Source organism: Ursus americanus, chromosome 20 (assembly GCF_024610735.1).
Source record: "Ursus americanus isolate L20-20 chromosome 20, mUrsAme1.1.p, whole genome shotgun sequence".
In the NCBI taxonomy this organism is placed as follows: Eukaryota; Metazoa; Chordata; class Mammalia; order Carnivora; family Ursidae; genus Ursus; species Ursus americanus.
In genome coordinates, this window is record NC_142146.1 from 51,142,308 (window position 1) to 51,166,084 (window position 23,777).

General features: G+C 40.9%; 2 protein-coding genes across 4 annotated transcripts in view; one reads left to right on the forward strand and one right to left on the reverse strand.

Moving 5' to 3' along the window:
* VEPH1 (ventricular zone expressed PH domain containing 1) overlaps window positions 1–23,777 on the reverse strand; it is a 224,923-nt gene that overhangs the window by 162,206 nt on the left and 38,940 nt on the right. For all 3 annotated transcript variants that reach the window (XM_087870310.1, XM_045811893.2, XM_045811845.2), the window contains one exon: window positions 7,505–7,671. In XM_087870310.1, the coding sequence (XP_087726436.1) occupies window positions 7,505–7,671 (167 nt within the window). The remainder of the gene's footprint in view (window positions 1–7,504; window positions 7,672–23,777) is intronic.
* On the forward strand, window positions 16,087–22,252 carry PTX3 (pentraxin 3). The gene is made up of 3 exons (XM_045811934.2): window positions 16,087–16,390; window positions 16,839–17,240; window positions 21,064–22,252. Exons 1-3 carry the CDS (start codon window positions 16,258–16,260, stop codon window positions 21,675–21,677), a joined length of 1,149 nt encoding a protein of 382 aa, XP_045667890.2. The 5' UTR covers window positions 16,087–16,257; the 3' UTR covers window positions 21,678–22,252.

A 23,777-nucleotide genomic window follows, 5' to 3' on the forward strand; every position in this document is an offset into this window, starting at 1 on the left:
TTTTGCCCACTGTCTAATTAAGGGATGTGAGAGAGAGGAGGTGAATCTAGCATTCCTCTGGCTCACTGCCTGCACACCTCAGTAATCAAGTGTGAGTTCACAAAGAGCTGCGGGAGAAGCCATAGGAGGCAGGTGGGGAGTGCTTAACATGAAGAGGAGTGCTGATGGGGAACAAAGGTTCGAGTCATTCCCGTGCTATAACTTCTTCCCCCATTAGGGCCCTGGCACAGGTAGGGTCCATTCGCATCACAGTGGCTGTTTCCTAAACCTTTGCTTCTTCATTCTGGGATACACATTCAGCACCCACAGTACCTATGGGACTCTGCTTTCACTCTCTCCTCCTCATTCAGTCCTCCTCATTCCTACTTCTATCCAGCTCACCTTTCTGACTGTCACTGTCTACTGCGCCCTCTGGAACTCCCATCTGCTTCACAAGCCACAGCCTTACAGCCTCAATTTTTCAGGGTGTTGAGACCAAAAGATCTCAATGTTGGAATTAGACTGGGTTGACGATGTAGCCCAGCCTTATCTGTATGACTTTAGGAAAGCTACGTAACCAGTGACAGCCCCAGATTTTCTGTAAGTGGCAGTCTTAGGGAGGGCAATGTGCCTGTTATGACTGGTAGGAGACACAGACATTACCCATATGAAAATTAGAAGGCTGGCAGAGACCGAAGAGAGTGTGTAAAGCCACCTCACTGTCACTCCTTTGTACCACCACAGTTGTGAACCCTCCAAACTTGGACTTTTTTGTCTACCAAAGGAAAGGTTATTGTGGGGAATAAGTGAGACAATGTTGTAAAACACCCACACAGTGTCGGGAACTTGGCATTAATTCAACCACTATTAGTGCCCCTTATTTACCCTCCTGTGCTTCCTGTAACCAGCTGAGAACGTGACAGGAGTACCTTGGAGAGGTTCCAGACCACCACAATAACGTGAATGGCACGATAAAGAGATTCGAATGAATTCTTTGGTTTCCCAGGGCATATAAAAGTTATGTTTATACTTTACTATAGTCTATTAAATGTGCAATAGGATTATGTCTAAAAAAATGTATATACCTTAGTTAAAATACATTCTTATTAAAAAATGCTAACCATCATCTGAGCTTTCAATGAGTTGCAGTCTTTTTGCTGGCAGAGGGTCTTGTCTTCATGTCGATGGTACTGACCCATCAGGGTGATGGCTACTGAAAGCTGGGGTCCTGCGACAATTTCTTAAAATAAGACAGCAATGAAATTTGCCACATAGATTGAGTCTTCCTTTCACACATGTTTTCTCTGTAGCATGCAATACTATTTGATAGCATTTTACCCAGAGTAGAACTGCTTTCAAAATTGGAGTCAATCCTCCCAAACCTTGTTGCTGCTTTATCAGGTAAGTTTATATAAAATTCTAAACCCTTCGTTGTCATTTCACAATCTTCACAGTGTCTTCACCAGGAGTAGATTCTCTTTCAAGAAACCACTTGCTTTGCTCCTCCAAAAGAAGCAAGTCTTCATATACTAAAGTTTTATCATGAAGTTGTATTAATTCAGTCCCATCTTCAGGTTCCACTTTCAATTCTAGTTCTCATGCTATTTCTGCCATATCCGCAGTTACCTCTTCCGGTGAAGTTGTGAACCCCTCAAAGTCATCCACAAAGGTTGGACTCAATTTCTTCCAAACTCCTGTTCATGTTGATATTTTGACCTCTTCCCATGAATCATGAATGCTCTTACTGATGTCTACAATGGTAACTCTTTTCCAGAAGGCTTTCAGTTTACTTTGCCCAGATCCATCAGAGGAATCACTATCTATGGCAGCTAAAGTCTAATGAAATGTATTTCTTAAGAAATTCTTCAAAGTTCAATCACTCATTGATTCATAGGCTGCAGAATGGATGTTGTGTTAGCAGGCATGAAAACATTAATTTTGTTGTATATCTCCATCAGAGCTCTTGGGTGACCAGGTGGATTGTCAATGAGCAGTCATATTTTGAAAGGAATCTCTCTTTCTCTCTCTCTCCCATTCTCTCTCTCTTTTTCTGAGCTGAAAGTCTCAAGAGTGGGCTTAAAATATTTAGTAAGCCATGTTGTAAACAGATGTGCTGTCAACCAGGCTTTGTTGTTCCATTTCCAGAGCACAAGCAGAGTGCATTTAGCAGAATTCTTAAGGGCTCTAGAATTTTCAAAATGGTCAGTGAGCATTGGCTTTAAAGTCACCAGCTGCATCAACCCCTAACAAAAGAGAAGCCTGTCCTGTGAAGTTTTAAAGGCAAGCATTGATTTCTTCTCTCTAGCAATGAAATTCCTAGATGGCATCTTTTTCTAAGAGAAGGCTGTTTTATTAATGCTGAAAATCTGTTGTTTGGTGTAGACACTTTCATGAATTTTCTTAGCTCGATCTTCTGCATAACTTGCTACAGCTTCAACATGAAACTTTTCTTCTGCAGCTTCCTCACCTCTCTCAGTTTTTGAAGAACTGAAGAGAGCTAGGGCCTTGGTCTGGATTAGGCTTTGGCTTAAGAAAATGTCACGGCTGGTTTGATCTTTTATCCAGACCACTTAGACTTTCTCCACAACAGCAATAAGGCTGTTTTGCTTTCTTATCACTCTTGTGTTCATTGGAACAGCACTTTTAATTTTCTTCAAGAACTTTTTCTTTATGTTTACAACTTAGCTAAGAGGCCAATATTTGGCACAAGAGGCCTAGCTTTTGACCTGTCTCAGCTTTTGACATGCCTTCCTCACTAAGCTTAATCATGTCTGGTTTTTGATTTAAAGTGAGAGAGCTGCTACTCCTCCTTTCACCTGAACACTTAGAGACTTTTCTAGGGTTCTTAGGTGGCCTAATCTCAATTGTGTTGTATCTTAGGGAATAGGGGGGCCCTGGGAGAGGGAGATAGATGGGGAATGGAGGGTCGATGGGGCAGTGAAAACACACACATTTATCTGTTAAGCTTGCATCTTATATGGGTGCAGTTTGGGGTACCCCAAAACAATTACAATAGTATCATTAAAGATCACTGATCACAGATCACCATAACAAATATAATAATAATGAAAATGTTTGAGTTATTGCAAGAATTATGAAAATATGACACAGAGACACAAAGTAAGCAAGTGCTATTGAAAAAATAGTGCCCATAGCCTTGCTTGGTGCAGGGTGGCCACAAACCTTTAATTTGTAAAAAATACAGTATCTGCAAAGTGCAATGAAGTGAAGCATAATAAAACAAGGTATGTGTGGTTACTGGTTATTTACCCAGGACAAGGACAGAGAAGAGGGATGGGGGTCAGAGTCCTGAACCTGTGTGATGGGGACAAGTTAACCTCCTGTGTGATGGGGGCAAGTTAACCTCCCAGAACATCCATTTCGAGTAGTGTAAAACAGAGAAAAGAATAACACATTGCAGAGTTATTGGTAAGAGTAAACTAAATTGGTAGGATTAGATGCTAAAAAAAAGACGTCCTTTATGAATGCAAAGTCCTCCGCAAATGGAGGCACTAATACTAACTTATCTGTGTTAAGAAATATTCATGAAGTGGGACCCCTGTGTACCAGATATTACGCAAGGCATCAGGGACACAGCAGTGAACCAGGTGGTCTTCATGTCTCCAGCATTTGCATCACAGCCAAGGTGGCCCAGAGAGAAAGAGAGACCAGTAGAGACAGATTCATTACAATGTGAAATTTGCTAGGGCAGAGATGGTGGAAAGGAAGGAGTCAGAGAAGATTCCTGGCAAGAAACTGACGTCAAAGTAATTGTCTAAGGAGCAGGAATAGTTAGCCCAGAAAGAGTGGTAGTGGTGAGGGAAGAAACATTGCACATATGTAAAAACTCGGTGCACCAAGAGAAGAGTGTCCATCTATGGGTGTTCAGGACCATATAATTGTTCAAGGTGTTGGAGTTAAAGAGACCCTATGAGAACAGACAGCAGTCAGGGGCCCAATTATAAATGTCCTCTCCTGAGTCTCTGGGCAGCCACAGAGGGGCTATAACCAGGTGTCTGATGGGATCTCTTTGAATGTCATACACGGTGCCACCCTCACTCTTGGACCCCATCTTTTTAGGTGGGGAGACCCCAAGTCTTTTCCCTCCCCCTTCCTACAAGTGAGCCTCCTGCTGGTCTCATTTACCCTTATTCCAGCCTTTAGCCCATGGGAAATAAATTGAATTAAGTTACTCTCCCTAGACCCCCCTTGAAATTTTATTGAACCTCCCTTTCCAAAAACTATGTTTTGCTCTTGCTTGCGGGCTGCAGATAAAATGGCATGCCAGCTGCCTCCTTTATGAAACCAAGTTTGGCCGTTTGGTCGCCCCTCCTTATTCTCCATATCATCTGGTCCCCAGGCTCTATCCATGGTAGGCAGAATAATGACTCCCCAAAGATGTATATACATCCTAATCCCCAGAACCCATCATGACGTTGCCTTGAGTGGCAAAAGGGACTTTGCAGGTTAAGTTAAAGGTCTTGAGATGGAGAGATAATCCTGGATTATCTAGGTGGCACTAAGGTGATTACACAGGCCCTTAGAAGAGAGGGGGGGAGGCTCAGAGTTAGAGAAGGAGATGTGATGAGAAAAGCAGAGGTGAGAGGGAGGCAGAACAGGAACTGAACAGTGCAGGCAGCCTTCAGAAGCTGGAAAAGGGCAAGGAAACAGATTTCTCCCTTAGCACCTCTGGAAGGAATGCAGCCCTGCTGACCCATTTTGCACTTCTGATCTCAAGAACTGGAGGATAAAAAATTTGTGCTGTCATAAACCAAGTTTGTGGTCATATGTTTCAGCAGGGATGGGAAACAAATACCCCACCCCTTCTGTGCCCTTCACTCCGAGTCTCCGCTTAGGTGATCCAGTGATCCCTCAACTCTACTCCTTGCCCCAAGTCTACTACAGTTTTGCTCCAACTTTCTGTCCTTAATTTTTCCCCAGACTGATTCTTCCGCTTAGGCTCTGGTGTTCATTCTCTAACTTCCTCTAGCACCTGATTCTAGCTAGTACTTTGTTCCACACCTTCAATCTCTTCATTGTTACTGGATTTTATTTTAGTTCTCCTTATTTCCTCTAAACTTCTACACTCGTGTGGTCAGTTCCTAACCGTCCCTCCGCACACAATCCATAATAGATGACCACCACTCCTCGCCCCACCCACACAAGCAGTGCCCTGGGGAGTCCCCGGTTGCCAAATCTAAGTTCGGTTCCCCTCTCCAGGCCCCTTTACTTTTCTAGATCTTGATCCTGTTGAGCCACTCTACACCCTTTGGAGACCGCAAGATCTTTTCCCTGGTTCTCCATGATCTCCAATCTCTTTGGTCTCTTCTGGTCATTTATTTATTTCTAAATTCAACACCCTTTTATTGAAATCCTACTGTGTGTGCAGCACTATGCTAGGGAGTGCATGTAAATATGCAGACATAGGTCCTATGTCCCTCAAGGAGTTTAGAGTGCACTGGGAAAGACAGTCATGCAAAAATAATGACAATATATTGCTCTAAGGGCAAAAGCAAAAATGCACACCAGGTAACATAGATGATGTCCCCAGTCCTCTGCCCAACCTCCCACCTAGCTACTCAAAGTGTGGTGTGAAGCAGTGGGAAAAGCATCACCTGAGAACTTGGAAAAAGGCAGGATCCAGGGCGCCTTCCCAAACCTACTGAATTGAAATCTCTAGGGGTAGGGCCCAAGCCTGCACTCCATTGTCCAGGACTCCCAGCCCTGTCTCCACCTCCTCAACGCCCTTTGCCTCTCTGCTCTACCTGGACCAAAACCTACCGTTCTTCAACGCCTAGCCCCGATGCCACTCCCTTCGTGAATCTTCATGTCACCTATTTCTCCCTAAGGCAGATTCATTGCCCCTCCTGTTCATATCATCTGCAGAACATTTATCACCCTGTTTTATTCTGTTTGCTTTTGTGAATGTTTACTGAGTGCCATCAGATACTATGCCAAGGTCTGGGATACAGAAGAAAAGAAGAAATCATTCCTTACCACCAGGCACTTGCAGCCTATTGTGATTAATTATGCATATGACCATTCTTGCCTGCTTTTCTTTGAACGATTTGAATGTTGACTTCAAATGTTCCAATATTCACCTTAATGTTCACTGATTTTTTTAAATGGAAGGTATTGACATTATCAGGAAATGAAACAGTTGCAACCATAATTGATAAAACCTTCAGTTGACTTAATCTTCACTTGTGCACATGGTTGGGTACCTTTCATAATCCATTTCTACTTTCCCCTTCCTGGCAGTCTGGTGTCTCTCTGAGTATCCTTGAGGGTCAGCAGAAGCACCAGGGATACAGTGTGTGTCCTAAACAGAGAATATCAGGACTTTTGTTTGGATGTTGGTGGTCAGGGGGGAGGTAGAAGAAGCATGGTGCCTAGAGAGCCCCTTGGACCTGTGTGGAACCCACAAGGAGAAGCCTGCTGAAAATGGAAGGCAAAACCAGAAATCAAATCTGAGAAATAGAGAATAGGAAAACTGTTCTGTTTGTATTATTTGAATTCCTGGATCGACCATCTCATCGGAAGGTATTCTTCCCCATCCCGTTAGCTAATAAATTCCTTTTATTATTTAAACCAGCATGGGTTGGGTGTTCTGTGACTGATAATCACAATCTTCCTAATTATTACAATCTTTTCTTTGATTCCAAAAACCCAGCAACTAACTTGCTATCTAGAAAATGAGCCTTTGCTCTCACTCCAGGCTAATTTCCCCACGTGCAGGTCATTTCCTCCACCCTCTCTGAGAAACCACAGATTCCTGGGACTTCATGGCCACACTCAACTTCAATTCAAGCTTTTCTGCCATTGTGACAGGTTTTACCTCTGTTCTGTTTTTAGTACCGTGCCTGTTATGGTTAATTTATGTGTCAACTTCATCGGGTCATCGAGTGCACACACGTTTGCTTGAATATTATTCTGAGTGTGTTTGTGAGAGTGTTTCCAGATGAGACTGGCATTTAAATCGCTAGAATGAGTAAGGCAGATTGCCCTCCCCAATGTGGGTGGGCCTCCTCGGAAATGCTGAGGGCCTGATTATGAGTGGTTGAGCTAGGACACTGGTCTTCTCCTGCCCTTGGACTGTGGCTTTACACCATCAGCCATCTGGTTCTGAAGCTTTCAGACTTGGACCAATGCTCACACCATTGATTCTCCCGCTCCTCAGGCCTTTGGATGCAGATTGGAACTACGCCACTCGTTCTCTTGGGTCCTCAGCTTACAAATGGCGTACTGCCGCACTCCTTAGTCTCATAGTCATGTAAGCCAACTCCAATTGCTCACGATATATGTATCCTATTGGTTCTCTTTCTCTGGGGAACCATAACACAGTACCCAACCTCTGCCGTCACACCCTCACTTTCACCGTTCTAGAACAAGTGAATGAGTGCTTTCATTTAAAGATGGGTGTGTTTGGGCGCATGAGGGAGGAGACCTGCAGCACACACCTTGTTCTCATACCCAGAAACATGCCTGGTTGTGTGGACCATAGTATATGTGATATACTTTTTACCTCTGGTTGCTTTCTCTTCGCAGCTACATGCAAAAGCCGGAGAAGATGGTACTGTTCTGGTTGTTCCAGCTGAGACATCAAGGCCAGGAGTTCTGTCAGGTGTCTGTTGATTGGCTGAGGCTGCTTTTCATACACAGCGGGCAACACCCTCAATAACATGGCATTACCTGTTGAGGGAAAAATACCGGGAATGGTGAGTATTAGCTCACAAGCTGTACAGACACACTTATTGTCAGTGCAATCACCTTTGCACTTACTAATTACATAGTGTGGAGTGATGGCCAAGTCTTCTGCTAAAGAGAACACAGCATCTTATTCTGAAAAATCACTAACGCATGACTTAAACAGATTCCATAAAAGGGAATGTTTTATTTACATATTATCTAATGAAAAAGTTTTCCTGAGTAATGCACTGTGGGGAAAGAGGAAAATTTGACAGTAACCAGACCACACCCTGAAGAAGGAAACAGTTCTGATAAAGAATTCCTGACGAGAAACAACATTTGGATGCTGTTTAAATGAAAACTAAGCAGTGCCATAAGCATGAAACTGAACCAAAAAAAAAAAAACACACAAAACCAAAAAACAAAAAAACACAGAGGAATGTATTCACGTTCCTGAGAGATATGGAGGCGTGATTTAGACAACTGACATATGGAAATGCTGCCTTAGTTTTATGAATAGTTAGAAAAGTAGCAATGCAAATTTAAATCCCCAATTTCTCTACTATTTCAAGGGAAGTTTAGACTCAGCTTGTTTGTCACACATGATTTGCCTCAAAGACATGTATGGACAACTGGATTTAAAATGGCAAAATCTCAAGAAAAGATATTGCATAAGCTACAGGGACTTATCTGCAAACAACATATGGGAAACATCTGCTTAACACTTTATGGTATGGATTTTTTCTCAAAATCCTCTCAAGTACTTCAATGTCTCAGGAAAACTGGTTTCTAGGGATTTCTTGAACAAAAAAATTTTTTGTCTATTTACTTTAAATTTTGCTTTGTATATAGAAGAAAGACACAGAAGGACTCAAATAAGCCGCAGTTATTACACATATGTAGACCTTTCTCAAACAGAAGAGACCTGTCCACGTATAAAGGACAGTTAGATATGAGAATAGGACAAAAGGCTATCGTTTCAGAATATCAGTGACTAAAAATAATAGAAGCGTGATTCTGGATCAGACTGAATGTATACAGGTGATAATAAATAATGAGAATTGCTTTTCCCACATGCGGTTCATAGAATTACTCTCCAGCAGATTTCGGTCATATGCCCACTGAGTGCAAAGTATTAGAAATATTCAGGGTTTTCTTTTTAAAAAATGCCGTGCCCATCACAACACATTGCTTTATTTATTTATTTATTTATTTATTTATTTATTTATTTATTTATCTGTTTGTTTGTTTGTTTGTTTGTTTTCTGTCTCTTTTAACCAAGAGCTACTCCTTAAAAGATCAGGAATTTTAAATGTAATGCCCAATCTGTACAGGGTACAATAGATCCCAGAACTTAATTATGTACTGATCAACCTCTAAAAAAATTTCATGATAAATCTCACTCTCTTTGGAATTGAAGACAGGAAATTGGTGTAAGGCTTTTGGTACAACGCTCTTTAAACACCCTGAGAGTCTTGAAGGGAAAAACTCCAGATTAGTCATTTCCAGCTGACTTGAATTTCGATCAAATGATGCAAAAATAAATGCGTAAAATTTTTTTCTAAGTTAGAAACTGATGAAGACACTTTGATGTAGAAACCCTATAAATTCAAGAAAGAAAAGAGAAATCCTGTAAATTCCATTTTTAAACTAATATTCATTTAAATTATGGAATATTTGAAGCCATTAGACAAATGAGGCAATAATATAAAGAATAAGGTTGTGCCCACCAGCCAGCTTTGTCAAAACAACCTTATGCCAAAATCGCTTCCTATCCCACTCATTTCCTTTTCTTCCCAAGGGCAACCACCATCCTAAAGTTGGTATTTATCATCTTCATGAATGTTTTTCCGTTTTAGTTGCATGTGTCTATACCAACAAACATTTTACAGTGTTGTTTTGCATGCTTTAAAATTTTATATCAATAGTATTCATACTGTACAAATCTCTTTGCAACTTTTAATTTTTTTTATATTTAACATTGTTTTGAAGTTTTAGCTCCAAGAAGCTCTCCTTCACTTATTCTCACAGTTGTATGGCATTACATTGTATAAAAAGGCAACAATTCATTCATATACTCTATGGTTGAAAGACATTACTATGACGATGATGATGTTTTTTACCAATAGTGCTGCAATTTTTATACCTATTTCTTTGTTCATAAATGGAAGATCTTCCCTAGGGTACTGCCTCTGGGCTTAATGTGCTTAGAAATCTTGGCTATCTTGTTAAACCATAGATATTGATTTAGCAGGTTCGGGGTTTGGGCTTGAGAATCTCCATTTCTAACAAGCTCTCAGGTGATGCTGATGGTCCCTGGACCACATAATTAAGTAGCAAAGCAGTGGTTATGTCCCTGGGAGTTAAGTTTCTAGATCTTCCAAAATTTCCTTGCAGTGTGATGGCATTAGTTTTCTATAGCTGCCATAAGAAATTACCAAAAACTTAGTGGCCCCAAATAACACAATTTCTTATTGTAGATTTCTATAGTTCAGAAGTCCACTGTGAGTCTCACCGGGCTAAAATCCAGGCTTTTGAAGGGCTGAGTTCCTTCTTGGAGGTTGTAGAAGGGAATTGGTTTCCTTGACTTTTCTAGTTTCTAGAGACCACCAGCATTCCTTGGAGTTCCCTTCCTCCATCTTCAAAGTCAGCAACAGAGCGAGAACCTCTCTGACTCTGCTGCCATCATCATATCTCTTCCTCTGATTCTCCCTTCTGCCTCTCTCTTCCACTTTTAAGAACCCTTGTGATTACACTGGGCCCATGTGTATCATCTAGGATTATCTCCATATTTTATGTAGCAACCTTAATTGCATTTTCGATGCAGTGAAACATAACATGCCCACAGGTTGTGGGGATGAAGACGTGAACATTTGGGGAACATTATTCTGCCTACCGTCGTGACTATAATGATCTACACACCCACCAGCAGCATGACTGTTTGCTCCATAGCTTTGCCAACATTTGGTCTTTTTTTTTTTATTATTATTATGTTCAGTTAGTCACTGTATAGTATAGCAGTACATCATTAGTTTTTGACTCATTAGTTATGTATAACACCCAGTGCACATCACAACACGTGCCCTCCTTAATACCCATCACCCTGTTATACCTTCCACCCCACTCCCCTCACCTCTGAAACCCTCAGTTTGTTTCTCAGGCTCCATAGTCTCTCATGGTTCATCTCCCTCTCTGATTTCTCCCCCTTCAGATTTTCCTCCCTTCCCCTATGGACCTCTGTGCTATTGCTTATGTTCCACATATGAGTGAAACCATATAATAATTGTCTTTCGCTGCTGGACTTACTTTACTTAGCATAATCTCCTCCAGTCCCATCCCTGTTGGTGCAAATGTTGGATATTCATCCTTTCTGATGGCTGAATAATATTCCATTGTATATATGGACCACACCTTCCTTATCCATTCGTCTGTTGAAGGGCATTTCAGCTCCTTCCACAGTTAGGCTATTGTGGACATTGCTGCTATGAACATTGGGGTACATGTGCCCCTTCTTTTCAATGCATCTGTATCTTTGGGGTAAATACCTAGTAGTGCAATTGCTGGGTTGTAGGGTAGCTCTATTTTTAACATCTTGAGGAGCCTCCATACTGTTTTCCAGAGTGGCTGTACCAGCTTGCATTCCCACTAACAGTGTAAGAGTGTTCCCCTTTCTCCACAACTAATCTTTGACAAATTAGGGAAAAATATCCAATGGAAAAAAGACAGTCTCTTCAATAAATAGTGCTGGGAAAATTGGACAGCTACATATAGAAGAATGAAACTGGACCATTCCCTTACACCATACACAAAGATAAACTCAAAACGGATGAAAGATCTAAATGTGAGACAAGAATCCATCAAAACCCTAGAGGAGAACATAGGCAGTAACCTCTTCAACATTGGCCACAGTAACTTCTTTCAAGACATGTCTCCAAAGGCAAGGGAAACAAAAGCAAAAATGAACTTTTGGGACTTCATCAAGATAAAAACTTCTGCACAGCAAAGGAAATAGTCAACAAAAGAAAAAGGGAACCCATGGAATGGGAGAAGATATTTGGAAATGACACTACAGATAAAGGGCTTGTAACCAAGATCTATAAAGAACTTCTCAAACTCAACACTCAAAAAACAAATAATCCAGTCAAAAAATGGGCAGAAGATATGAACAGACACTTCTCCAAAGAAGACATACAAATGGCAAACAGACACATGAAAAAAAATGTTCAACATTGTTAGCCATAAGGGAAATACAAATCAAAACCACAATGAGGTACCACCTTACACCAATTAGAATGGCAAAAATTAACAAAACAGGAAACAACATTTGGTCTTGACAGACATTGGTTTTTGCCCGTCTGATGGAGTGTGAGATGGTTATCTCATTTTTTTGTTGTTGTTTTCATCTGCATTTCCTTAATTGCTTGGCAACTAAACACCCTTTTAATATGCTTCCAGGTCATTTCCCCTCCCACGATTTGACCATTCTTATCCTTTGCCTATTTTCAATTGGGATGTTTGTGTTTTCTTCTTGATTTGTGGAAGCTATTTATTCCAGACACTAGTTTTTTTTTTTATCACTTATAAAGTTGCAATGTCAATGTAGTTGATTTTTAAAATTTTTTTATAGTTTATAATTTTTTGTTATTCAGTTATCTTTCTATGCTAGGTTTATAAAAATTTTCTCCTAAAAGCATTATGGTTTTGTGTTTCATATTTGTCTTTAATCCATCTGGGATTTACTTTTGTACACGAGGAATGGATTTTTTTGTGTGTATATAAACAATTGTCCTAGTATTTATCAAGTTGTCAGTTGCTTCCCTTCTGATTTTTTAATACCATTTTCATGTATAAGATTTCTCATTTGTCTGGGTCTGTTTCTTGATATTTATCATACCTTTACCAATTATACATTTTGTTAATTACAATAACTTTATAATAAATCATTATATCTCATGGGACAAATTATCTTCTACTTCATATTCCTCTTGGTTCCTTCATATAAATTTTACCATTAGTTTGTCTGCTACCTTGAAAAACTAGGTTATTTTTTCCCCCATACTGAATGTACAGACGAATTTGGGATAATTGACATCTTTGTGAAATTGAGTCTTCCCATTCAAAACATATGTCCTTCCATCTATGCAGGGTTTTAAAAATGTTTTTCAATGAAGTTTTGTGATATTAGCTCTGTCTTATACATCTCTTAATTAAATTGATTCCTAGGTATCTCATTTTCATTGTTGCTATTGTAAATGGAAACTTTTTTAAAAAGTCTTATCAATTGTCTGCTAGTATTAAGATAGCAACTGATTTTTATGTTGATCTTTCAGACAGCAAAACTTGCTCAATTCTCTTATTAACAATCTGTCTTCAGAGTCTCTTAGATTTTCTGTATATAGGTCATCAACTCATAATAATTGAGACAGTTTTGTTTCTTTTTTTCTGTTCTTATATCTTATGCTTCTTCTTTTTTTTTTTTTTTGTCCTACTTTACTGGCTAGAACCTCCAATACTTCAATGAATAGAACCAGCGTCCAAGGTATCCTTTTGTTTTTCTATTTTTAAGAAGTATGTTTCTAAAGACTCATCATTAAGTATATATATGTTTCTATCAATTTTGGTACTTCTGTTTTATCAGTTTAAGTTTCTGTTTCCTAGTTTGGACATAAATAAGTGTTCAATTTTATTAAATGATTTTCGGCATCCATTGACATGATTATATGATTTCTCCTTTAAACTGTTAATGTAATAAATTAATAGATAATTCTAATGTTTAACCAATCTTGCAGTATTGGAATAAACTTGGTTATAATATATTTTTATGCATATATTGCTGAGTTTGTTTGCCTAATATTTTATTTAGAGCTTTTGCATGTATGTTCTTGAATGAGGCTGGCCTCCTTTTGTTGTACTGTCCTTGTCTCTTTTTAGTATCATAGTTACTACACATATAGAAAGTATTTAGCACATTCCTGCACACTTTATTCTCAGAAGCAGTTTGTATAACGTGAGGATTGTATATTCCTTGAATGTTTGGTAGAGCCTGCTTATCAAAGTTTCGGGACAGTGCTCTGTATATTTCATTATTTCTAACTTTATGAAGTTTAAGTTTCTGTATCCTTTAGCAGGTTTTTTGGAATTTGAGTGGTCATTTATGACAGGAGTGGACTTAGTTATGAGAGAGGTATATTAAAATCTCCCTCCATGATTATGGATTTGTCAGTTTCCTCTTATAATTCCGTCAGTCTTTAGCAGATATTTTTGAAACTATGTTACTAAATAATTCTAATAAAGTGTTTATCCTACTTTATTCTCTTTTCTCTTAAAGTTATTCCAATTGTAGAAATATAGCTATCCTAGCTTTTGTGAATTACACTTGTTTGGTATATTCTCCCCCTGCTCTTTTCAAGTTTTTTACTTTGAACATTTCTAGATTCTTATGTTTTATGTGTGGCTTTTGTAGGTGTCCAATAGCTGGGGATTTTAAAAATATTCCTACTTGACATCTTGTGTCTCTTAACTGGAAAGTTTGTTTTATTAATATTTATGATGATTATTGGTATACTTGGATTTATTTTTACTACATTGTGTTATGTTTTTTATTCATCTTGCTTTTGTCTATGTTCTTCCCCCCCCTTCTTTATTGCTTTCAATTGAACAAGGTTTGTTTGTTTGTTTAATTGTGTTTCTTCCATTTGACCATTCTATTTCCTTTTGGTTTTCATGGCTGTCTTTGAAAAGATAAACATTCTGGAACTAACAAAGCAAAATTAATTTCTCTATCATCTTCCTGAACAATGAAAGGACTTGAGAATACTTTACTGAACTTAAAGAGTACATTCTGGACGATTTTCTCAGATCCTTCTTCCAGTTCTTTAATATTCTCTTCAGCTTTGCCTATTTGCCATTTAACCCATTCCATGAGGTTCTAAAGTTATCAATTTTTTTTATTTGTAGAGGTTACATATGGTTCTTTAAAAAAAATCTGCCTAGTCTTTTTCTTTTGACAATATATTTTTCTTTGTCCGTGTTTCCAACTCCTTGTGGATCTAAAATAATTTTAAACACACTCATTTTCTAGTTCCTAGCTGATATTTTAAATAAATGAAGTTCTTGGGGGAGGGGTACCTAACCTTTTTTTTTAATCTGCTGATTCTCATTTGTGGTAGGTTGTTTCCTCATATGTTTAAATATTTTTATTGTGAATTTGTTTTTACTGTGGCAGATACTATACATTTGAATCTTGAACATGTGTGAGGGCAGACCCATCGTCACAAACTCTTAGGGACCCCATAGAGTTCAGTCAAAGAGAGACATGCTTATTCTCAGTTATTTGTGTTAGGACAGAGGGTGGGGTTGTATCCACTGAAACCCAATATGTAACTCTTTGAGGATCTGGTCTGGCTTTAGGTGAGGCTCTCACTTCCAACTCCCACTCTGGCCTAAGCTTTGCTCCCACGTGATCATTAACATTTGGTTGTTACAGAACTGATCACCCTTACTTCCCTCTATGTCCCTGGGGGGGGGGGCACTACATCAGCTCTCACAAGCTTGGCTTTGGTTCCCCCCTCTACTGCTGGCCCCTGGATACTTCCCTTACTTTCGTGGTAGTTCATTTGTACACATAAAGTTATTATTATAATGTAAACCCATTTCTAGGTGTTTTGTGCAGGAGAGTTTTCATCTTATATTGGCCTTCGTATTTTGAAGGAAGCAGAAATCCCTAAATTTACTTTAAAAACATGATCTTTGACTAGAAGCCTAGTGAAATAATACGATTTCCACATAATACCAGTTTACGAAAAGAAACATTCCTAAAATCAGCTTATTCTTCTCCCCCAGCTCTTTCTTAAGTTAGATTTACCAGTTTTGCTTTGTTGTCTGTCATTTTAAAAGTGTGTTTATGAAAGTATAGTTGCAACTCCAGAAGGATTAAATTAGGAGTGGACTTGGCTTCAAGAGCAATCAAAATTCTTACTCTAAGTTGGTTTATCTTGGAATCAGGGGGGTAACTTTCACAACTTAGACCTATAAAACTGTGTACAAAGACAAGTGGGGAAAGTTTTCTATACGTAAAGGGCTGTGGAACTGTAAGGCACCACACAAAATGCTGAAATGATGATCTTGCTTTCCTGCCTCTATGCCTGCTGACTTATTTCTCCCCCTACCTCCCCTCCCCTCCCTTTCATCCCTCAGTGCTACCAATTCGAGTTACAACAGCTAATCCTCAGGGGGACAGTCTTAGCACTGTTTCCCCACCTCTTTCCCCTCTGACCCTCCTCCAATTAATCTGACTGCAGTGTAAACCTTTGCGGTCTATTATTGTGCAACGTCCACGTTTCCCTCGCCCTCCCACCCAGCCCCCTCCCCTCCAAATTCAGGGGGAACTCCCATTACGGCGGTGCCACCGGCATTACTCATTCATCTCCATTCAGGCTTCCCCCAGCATTTATTAAGGGCTCTGTTCTCCTGCCTCTCACTCTCACTCTCCTCTGCTCAAACACTGCTCACTTGAGAGCTTCTCGCCTCGTCCCCTCGGGCCAGCTCTGGAAAGTGGCAGAAGAAAGAACTTTGCCTCTCTCTCCAGCAATGCATCTCCCTGTGATTCTGTTCTGCGCTGCCCTCTGGTCTGCGGTGTCGGCGGAGACCTCGGATGATTATGAACTCATGTATGTGAATTTGGACAACGAAATAGACAATGGACTCCATCCCACTGAGGACCGTAAGTTCATTTTAACTGTTTCGCTGCTCACCCTAACTACATACCCACCTCTTTGGGTCTAAATATTATACATATACTTTGTAGCCAAGGAAATGTGCTAAAAATTATAGTTTGTTTTACAAAAAAAGAAGCACTTTAGGAAAGGGGAGGTTTCAAAAAGTTATTTCTGTCACGTACATAACGGCTTGAACCGCATGAAATCGCCGATGTTTGCCTGTTTTGAGCCGCATGAACGGCTAATTTCACAGAGTTCCACTTACTATATACCTGCATGAATGGTTCCTGTCATGGTCGGGATACTCACACGCTGTTTTTCCGAGCTGTACTTAAAGGGAAGGGGGTGCTGGGACGGGCAGGAACTTGGGACCTCCGAGGGAGGTCACCTTTGTACAAAGCGCACCCAAGGAAGGCCTGGGCGGATCGGTAACGTGCGTGTCCCTTGCTCCAGCCACGCCATGTGACTGCCGTCGGGAGCACACCGAGTGGGACAAGCTCTTCATCATGCTGGAGGACTCGCAGATGAGAGAGGGCATGCTGCTGCAGGCCACCGACGACGTCCTCCGGGGCGAGCTGCAGAGGCTGCGGGCGGAGCTGGGCCGCCTGGCGGGCAGCCTGGGGAGACCGTGCGCGCCGCCGGCCCCCGCGGAGGCCCGGCTGGCCCGGGCGCTGGACGAGCTGCTGCAGGCGAGCCGCGACGCGGGCCGCAGGCTGACGCGCCTGGAGAGCGCCGCGACGCCGCGCCCGGAGGAGGCGGGGCGCGCCCTGGACGCCGTGCTCGAGGAGCTGCGGCGCACGCGAGCCGACCTCCGCGCCGTGCAGGGCTGGGCGGCCGGGCGCTGGCTGCCGGCAGGTAAGGACGCCGGGCGGAGCGGCTCCCCCCCCCCCCGCCGCCCCCACACACTCTGCGTCTTTGTCCTCGGAGGCGCGTGGCGGGAAGCCTGGTGGCAGCCCTCTAGGGGCAGCTTCAGTGGGGACACACACACCTCCGCTTCTCCATGCACGCTCACGGGCTCACACACACCATACAAGGCGAGCAAACGGGCTTTAAAAAGTATTCTCCAACCCCGAGGAGCCCAGAAGAGAGAGTCTTGAAAACAGAGTCTTGAAATAGATGTCGGGGCCCCCTGACTGACACCGGATCCGACCAGGCGGCGCAGGAGCTCTATTGGCCGGTTATAACCGTGACCTTTCTAGCTGTCCGGCTTCCCTCCGTTAGGGATTTCCACTTCTTCTAATTTTAGCCTGTCTCTCTCTTTAGGGGAGCTCTGGTTCCCCGCGCTATTTAAGGGCCCAGCCTAATTTTTAGGGACGCGTTCCAATCCTGGGCCGGCCCCTCCTCCCCGCTGGTTCTGAGCAAGAGACTGGCGTCTGAACCTCATCTCCTGAAAGATTAGTGGAATTCCTGAGGCCCCGGGGTCTGTGGAATGAGCCCGCTAGAGGGGAGGTCTGAGTATGTGAGGTTTGGGATAAACCTGCTGGGCGGGATCCACAGTGAAATGGTCTCCTGTAGGAGCAAACTGGTAACCCTTCTCCGCAGGGACTTAGGGGGTCAGCACCAAACAGGAGAGAGGCGGTTCAAACCAGATACAATTTACTGAAGTCCCCTGTAATATGAATGAATCTCCAAACACAAATGGGCCGGAAATAATACATTTGAAAAATACATTCGAAAGATGGTTAAACGAAATGAGACGATTTGGAGCCAAACAACCCTCCTTTATAAGTCAAAGTTTCTAAGAGGTAGTAGTGCAGAAATCTTCTGTGGGTTATAGTAGAAAATCAGTGATTTAGTTAGAAAATACAACTTACACTGTTCCTGAGAATCTCATGAACAGAGAACAATTACAAACAGTGCCATCCCTCATTATATTTACAATAAAGCAACTCATTTGTTGGGGTAGGAGGAAGAATCATAAGTATGTGTGAGAGCATGTTTCGTTTAAAATTACAGAAACCATACCAGAGTATTAGTCTTTCCTAAATAGTTGAGGACTGTTTATCAGTGCTGAGCCTATTTTCTTGAATATTCAGTACGGTTGCAGAGACTGAAAAAGCATAAAATCAAATACACAATAGATCTTCAATGTAAGTGGCAAAGAGACAAATTATAATTCTGTGGCTATTTTAATGGATGAAATTTCTTGTCTTTGGCAAACGGTGTAAAATGATTGTACAGCTAGTGTACCCCCAAAACTGAAGAACTAATGCTAATTTTCACTCTCACCTCTGTATACTAGTTAGAGCAGAGAGGGATGTATTTCTGAGTTCTAAAAAATGTTAATTTCTTATATCCAATAGTACTTTTACCCACATGATTTGAGTTCTCCTTTCTTGGCCTCCTGCCAGCTTGGTTCCTAAGGGATTCCTAATTAATCTGTTGTCGGCCTCCTAAGAACCTGGTTTTAATTTTGTTTGGTCTTTGATAATATAATCAGAAAAACCTATTAATTAAGAGCCATTTCATGAGAGAGTTTCTGACATTTTAAAGAGATATCAAGTCCCCACCAAAAAAGCCACAAAAAACCCGTGAACACGAAATTCCACTCCATGGACTCACATAGCCAGTGCAGGCTGCAGGGGAAGCTGGGTCTCTGCGAGGCAATCAAGGAATGCTTTGGAATGCAGTCCTGACTGCCTGGGTTCATTTAAACAGGAAATCAGTTAATTGAACTGCAGTAGGCCGCCTCTTGAACACTGCTTTACTGGGACAGTACAGACGATCTCAAATGGTCCTGCATATGGTGATCTTTTGTTCCATGATCTTTGTTTGGCTTCATTAACACAGCTAGAAAAAAAAAATGTATCTACCAATTTCATTAAGAATGAATCTTAAAAGTCTTCAAAAATTCAAATTATTCAGTGAAAAAGCAAATACCAAAATGTGACAGGACCAATTAGCGGTAGTATTGCAGTTACTTTTATACGATTTTCTGAATCTCCGTATTTCTTTGACTATTTCTAGGTCCACATCTGTTTAATTTTTTAGGATAGAGCCTAGCCCCCGATTACTTGCAGGTATTTAGTTTAGTTTAACACACTTTGCATGGACGTTTGCTGCCTACAAGTTCCCTGTATTCACCAGTTAATCTTTAAATGTTCTGGAAGCTTGCTTGTCAGAACTATTTTATGATGAAGCTTTAGTTTGTTATAAAGTGAATATCTAGCCCTCATTTAGATTAAAAAAAAAAATTCTTTTCCTGGTCTCTTACACACATTTCCCACAAACACCTAGAAGGTCTTCACTTCAGCATTTCTAGCTCCCAGACCAAACATGTGACCTGGAGATGAACTGAGTGGAAGTTTTTAAGTATTTTAAGTATTTATAAGCATGTGGACAAAATAAGAGTTTTTAAGAATATCTTTGGTCTACGCAGTTCTTCTTGAGTACTATATACTTGTTGCTTACAGATTTGCAGAATATTAGAAGGAGAATGGAAGGGGCTTTTATAGATAACAAGAAAGGTTGGAGAGATTAAGGGGCTCATCAAAAACTGCATGCTTGCTAATAGTAAAACAAACTGAATTCCACCTCTCCTAGCCAAATCGAGGGGTTCTTTTCCCATTAAGAAGCAACGCAGTGGGGGGCGCCTGGGTGGCACAGCGGTTAAGCGTCTGCCTTCGGCTCAGGGCGTGATCCCGGCGTTATGGGATCGAGCCCCACGTCAGGCTCTTCCGCTATAAGCCTGCTTCTTCTCCCACTCCCCCTGCTTGTGTTCCCTCTCTCGCTGGCTGTCTCTATCTCTGTCAAATAAATAAAATCTTTAAACAAAAAAAAAGAAGCAATGCAGTGGGGTAGGTAAGGGTGTGGCCTGTGCAGCCACAGTGCCCAAGCTCAAACCCCAGTTTTACCACTTACCAGTTAGTAAGCAGAACCAAGTTACTTAGTGCCCTATGCCTCAGTTCTCTCATCTGTAGAATGGGAATATTAAGATTATCTTTTAGGGTTGACAAGTAGGATTAAAACGATACAGAGTGATGAGAAGTGTATCTGGTACACAGTGAGTACCCAATAAGAGTGAGTCATCATTATTATACATTGTTGCCTTCCAAAGGTAGTTTTCTACAAACTTTGCAAAGTTTACAAATATCTGGAACATGTGTAAACTTTCAGCAGCAATATGACTGTCCCAGAGTTTCATTTAAAAACATATGTTTACAATGGGTAAATGGGTGAGCTAGGTCCATTGAATTTCATAGGTTGTTTTTTGTTTTGTTTTGTTTTGTTTCCTGGATGTTTGGTGAAGTCAAGAAGAGGGAAACAAGTCTGGCTCTAAGTTCTCGGAAATTACAGCGTCATTGTTGGAAATTAACGTGTAGTGACTCAACATTTTTATTAAAAAAAAAGTAGTAACAGAAAATAAGCTAATTGTGAGGGGAAGTAGTTATTAAAATACGGTTTCCATTATTTCCTGAGTTTGGACAATTTGGCTACTCTGCCTGCCTTCTTCTCCACTGAGATACATCATTGAGTAAGCCTGACAATTGACTTTATTCCTGTTTTCTTTGCTCTACCGCGATCACACTTGAAGTTCCTCAAGTCATAATGTGATACAGCACAGAATTTTCAGTTGTGGTCGTTAAAGTGCCTATGCTAAAATGCCTACGCTAAGACTGGAATCATTTCTGAATGAATTTTATATTTTCTCTCATATCCTTCTTTCTTGCTCCTCTAGGTTGTGAAACAGCAATCTTATTCCCAATGCGTTCCAAGAAGATTTTTGGAAGTGTGCATCCAGTGACACCAGTGAAGCTTGAGTCTTTTAGTGCCTGCATTTGGGTCAAAGCCACAGATGCATTAAACAAAACCATCCTGTTTTCCTATGGCACAAAGAGAAATCCATATGAGATCCAGCTGTACCTCAGCTATCAGTCCATAGTGCTTGTGGTGGGTGGAGAGGAGAGCAAACTGATTGCAAATACTGGGATTTCCCTGGGAAAGTGGACCCATCTGTGCAGCACCTGGAATTCTGAGAAAGGACGCGCGTCCTTGTGGGTAAATGGTGAACTGACGGCGACCACAGTCGAGATGGCCGCAGGTCACATTGTTCCTGACGGAGGAATCCTGCAGGTTGGCCAAGAAAAGAACGGCTGCTGTGTGGGTGGTGGCTTTGATGAAACACTAGCCTTTTCTGGAAGACTCACAGGCTTCAATATCTGGGATCGTGTTCTCAGCAACGAAGAGATAAGAGAAACTGGCGGAGCAGAGTCTTGTCACATCCGGGGAAATGTTGTTGGGTGGGGAGTCACAGAGATTCAGCCACACGGAGGAGCTCAGTATGTTTCATAAGCGTTGTGAAACTCTACTTGAAGCCAAAGAAAGAAACTCACATTTTAAACATATGCCAGTTGGGACGGTCTAAAAACCTCAGTGCATATTAAGAACACTTGAGACTAATGACGGGGAGAGTTGAGATCAATCTTTATTTATCTTGGCAAAATACCGAATAAACAGTTGAAGAGAAGACATTGGAGAATGCTTTTGGGGATATTGTTACTAGACTTTATGCCATGGTGCTTTGAGATTAATGCTGTGTCTTTGTCAGATAAACTCTCATATAATTAAAAAGGACTGTATTATTGAACAGAAGGACAATTGTTTTACTTTTCTTTGGTTAATTTTGTTTGGGCCAGAGATGACTTTTACATTGGAAGAAAAATAAAGTAACATTTGCTGTCCATTGTTCATTGTTATTGGTATGTACCTTATTATTAAAAAATGATGATAAAACATATTTAAACTACAATGTGACTTAACAAATGCAAATGTAGTTTATGTGTTATAATCGAATGTCACTTTTTTGAGAAGATAGTTATATAAGTTATAAAGTGGTTTTGTATTAATTTTATTAAGACTATTTTTGTAAAGCTCTACTGTAAATAAAATATTTTATAAAACTATCCCATGTCATCTAATTACAAATTTAAAAGATGTTTTGGAGCAAATCTACATTCTTAAAGTAGGAAATAGTTTTCAGATGCTATTCTGTTGTGTAAATAGTATTAGTTAGTGTTGTTAGAAACAAGCCATAGGGTTGTTTTAAGCTTTGGCTTCCTATAAAAAGCAAGAAATCTGATCTTGGCTAAGTCAATTCGTCTCTCTGGGTTTTAGGTTTCTCAACTGAGAAATCAAGGAATTGAGGAAATATTGATCGCTAAGTCCCAGTTTGATGATTCTATAACCATATACAATGTTCTGTCATACGTAACACAGAAACAAACTATCAGAGTTCCCCAAATATACGTGATGAGGGGGAGATCTCAGAATCTGGAAAAAACGACGACTCCTGCCCTTAAAATATATCCCATGCTCTTACTCATGCATGAAGGAGAAGACAGTCAAGGTCCTTCACCCTGCAGGTGGAGAGGTACCTCCCAGCCACACTAGTGTCCTCCTGTAAAGGCTGTGCGGGGCTAAGAGAAGACCATCCGCAAAGCTGTTTCCGGATGTCAGCAGCAAATGTGGTAGGGCCACAGTGAGGGTGTGTCCGCCTAAAGACAGGGCCAGGTCATCTCTGGTTTGTGAGGTAGTTATCAAACCATGTTTTATAACTAACTAGTTGAGTGTCCTTAGATAAGTTACTTCACTCCTCTGGGTCTTCTGAGTAGAAGAAGAGACTTCCTTTAGCAATAAAATCTCCTGAATCTAGGGATCTTTGAGGGCGCTCGTATACCTTCATCCCATTTTTGAGATCCAGAAAATCAGGCTGAAGGATCTCTAAAAAGAGTGTTCACAGTCATGAGGTCATAGGCCAGTCGCAGACCCTTGGAGATTACATGATTCAAGGTTGCCCTTGAAGGGCCATAGGTAAGTCCTTGTTTAGCCATTATCTCTATGACCTGAATGCTAAACTGGAAGACGAAATACTGGACCCAATATAAGCAGAGAGTTAGGCATGCTTTCAATCTCCACATCTCAGCATCAATCAGATCTGTTCAAAAGATCCAACATGATGCAGTCCAAAATACATCCAGACTCATATGCTGACAGTTAAATATAAGGGCCTTTTAAATTTTTCCATGGGAATTCTACGTTGAGGGTAAAGAAGAAACAAGTAGAAGAAAAACAAGTAATTCTTGGGTTATGAAAGTAGAAATTTCATCTGGTACAGCAGTAAATCCAGATAAGCATTTCAAGGGACTTTGATTGTTTCCTCATACCTATTTTTCCTCTTTTCCAAAGGAACAGAATTCCAGTTTCAGTGGTAGGTATGCCCACTCAGAGCAAAGTCTATATTTTCCAGCATCAGTTGCAGCTATGTGTGGCCAGATGACTAACTGCTGGCTGATGTTGAAATACTGAACGTGATTCTCTTTCCCTTCCTCCTTCCACTTGATTGGAATACGGCTGTGATGGCAGGAGTTTCAGCAACCACCTTAGCTCATGACA

Bases quoted from the DNA above. Each gene is read 5' to 3' on its own strand.
- PTX3 (XM_045811934.2), top strand. From the start codon at position 16,258: ATGCATCTCCCTGTGATTCTGTTCTGCGCTGCCCTCTGGTCTGCGGTG. The intron at 16,391-16,838 runs GTAAGTTCATTT...CCCTTGCTCCAG, and splicing joins ACTCCATCCCACTGAGGACC to CCACGCCATGTGACTGCCGT. The intron at 17,241-21,063 runs GTAAGGACGCCG...TTGCTCCTCTAG, and splicing joins CGGGCGCTGGCTGCCGGCAG to GTTGTGAAACAGCAATCTTA.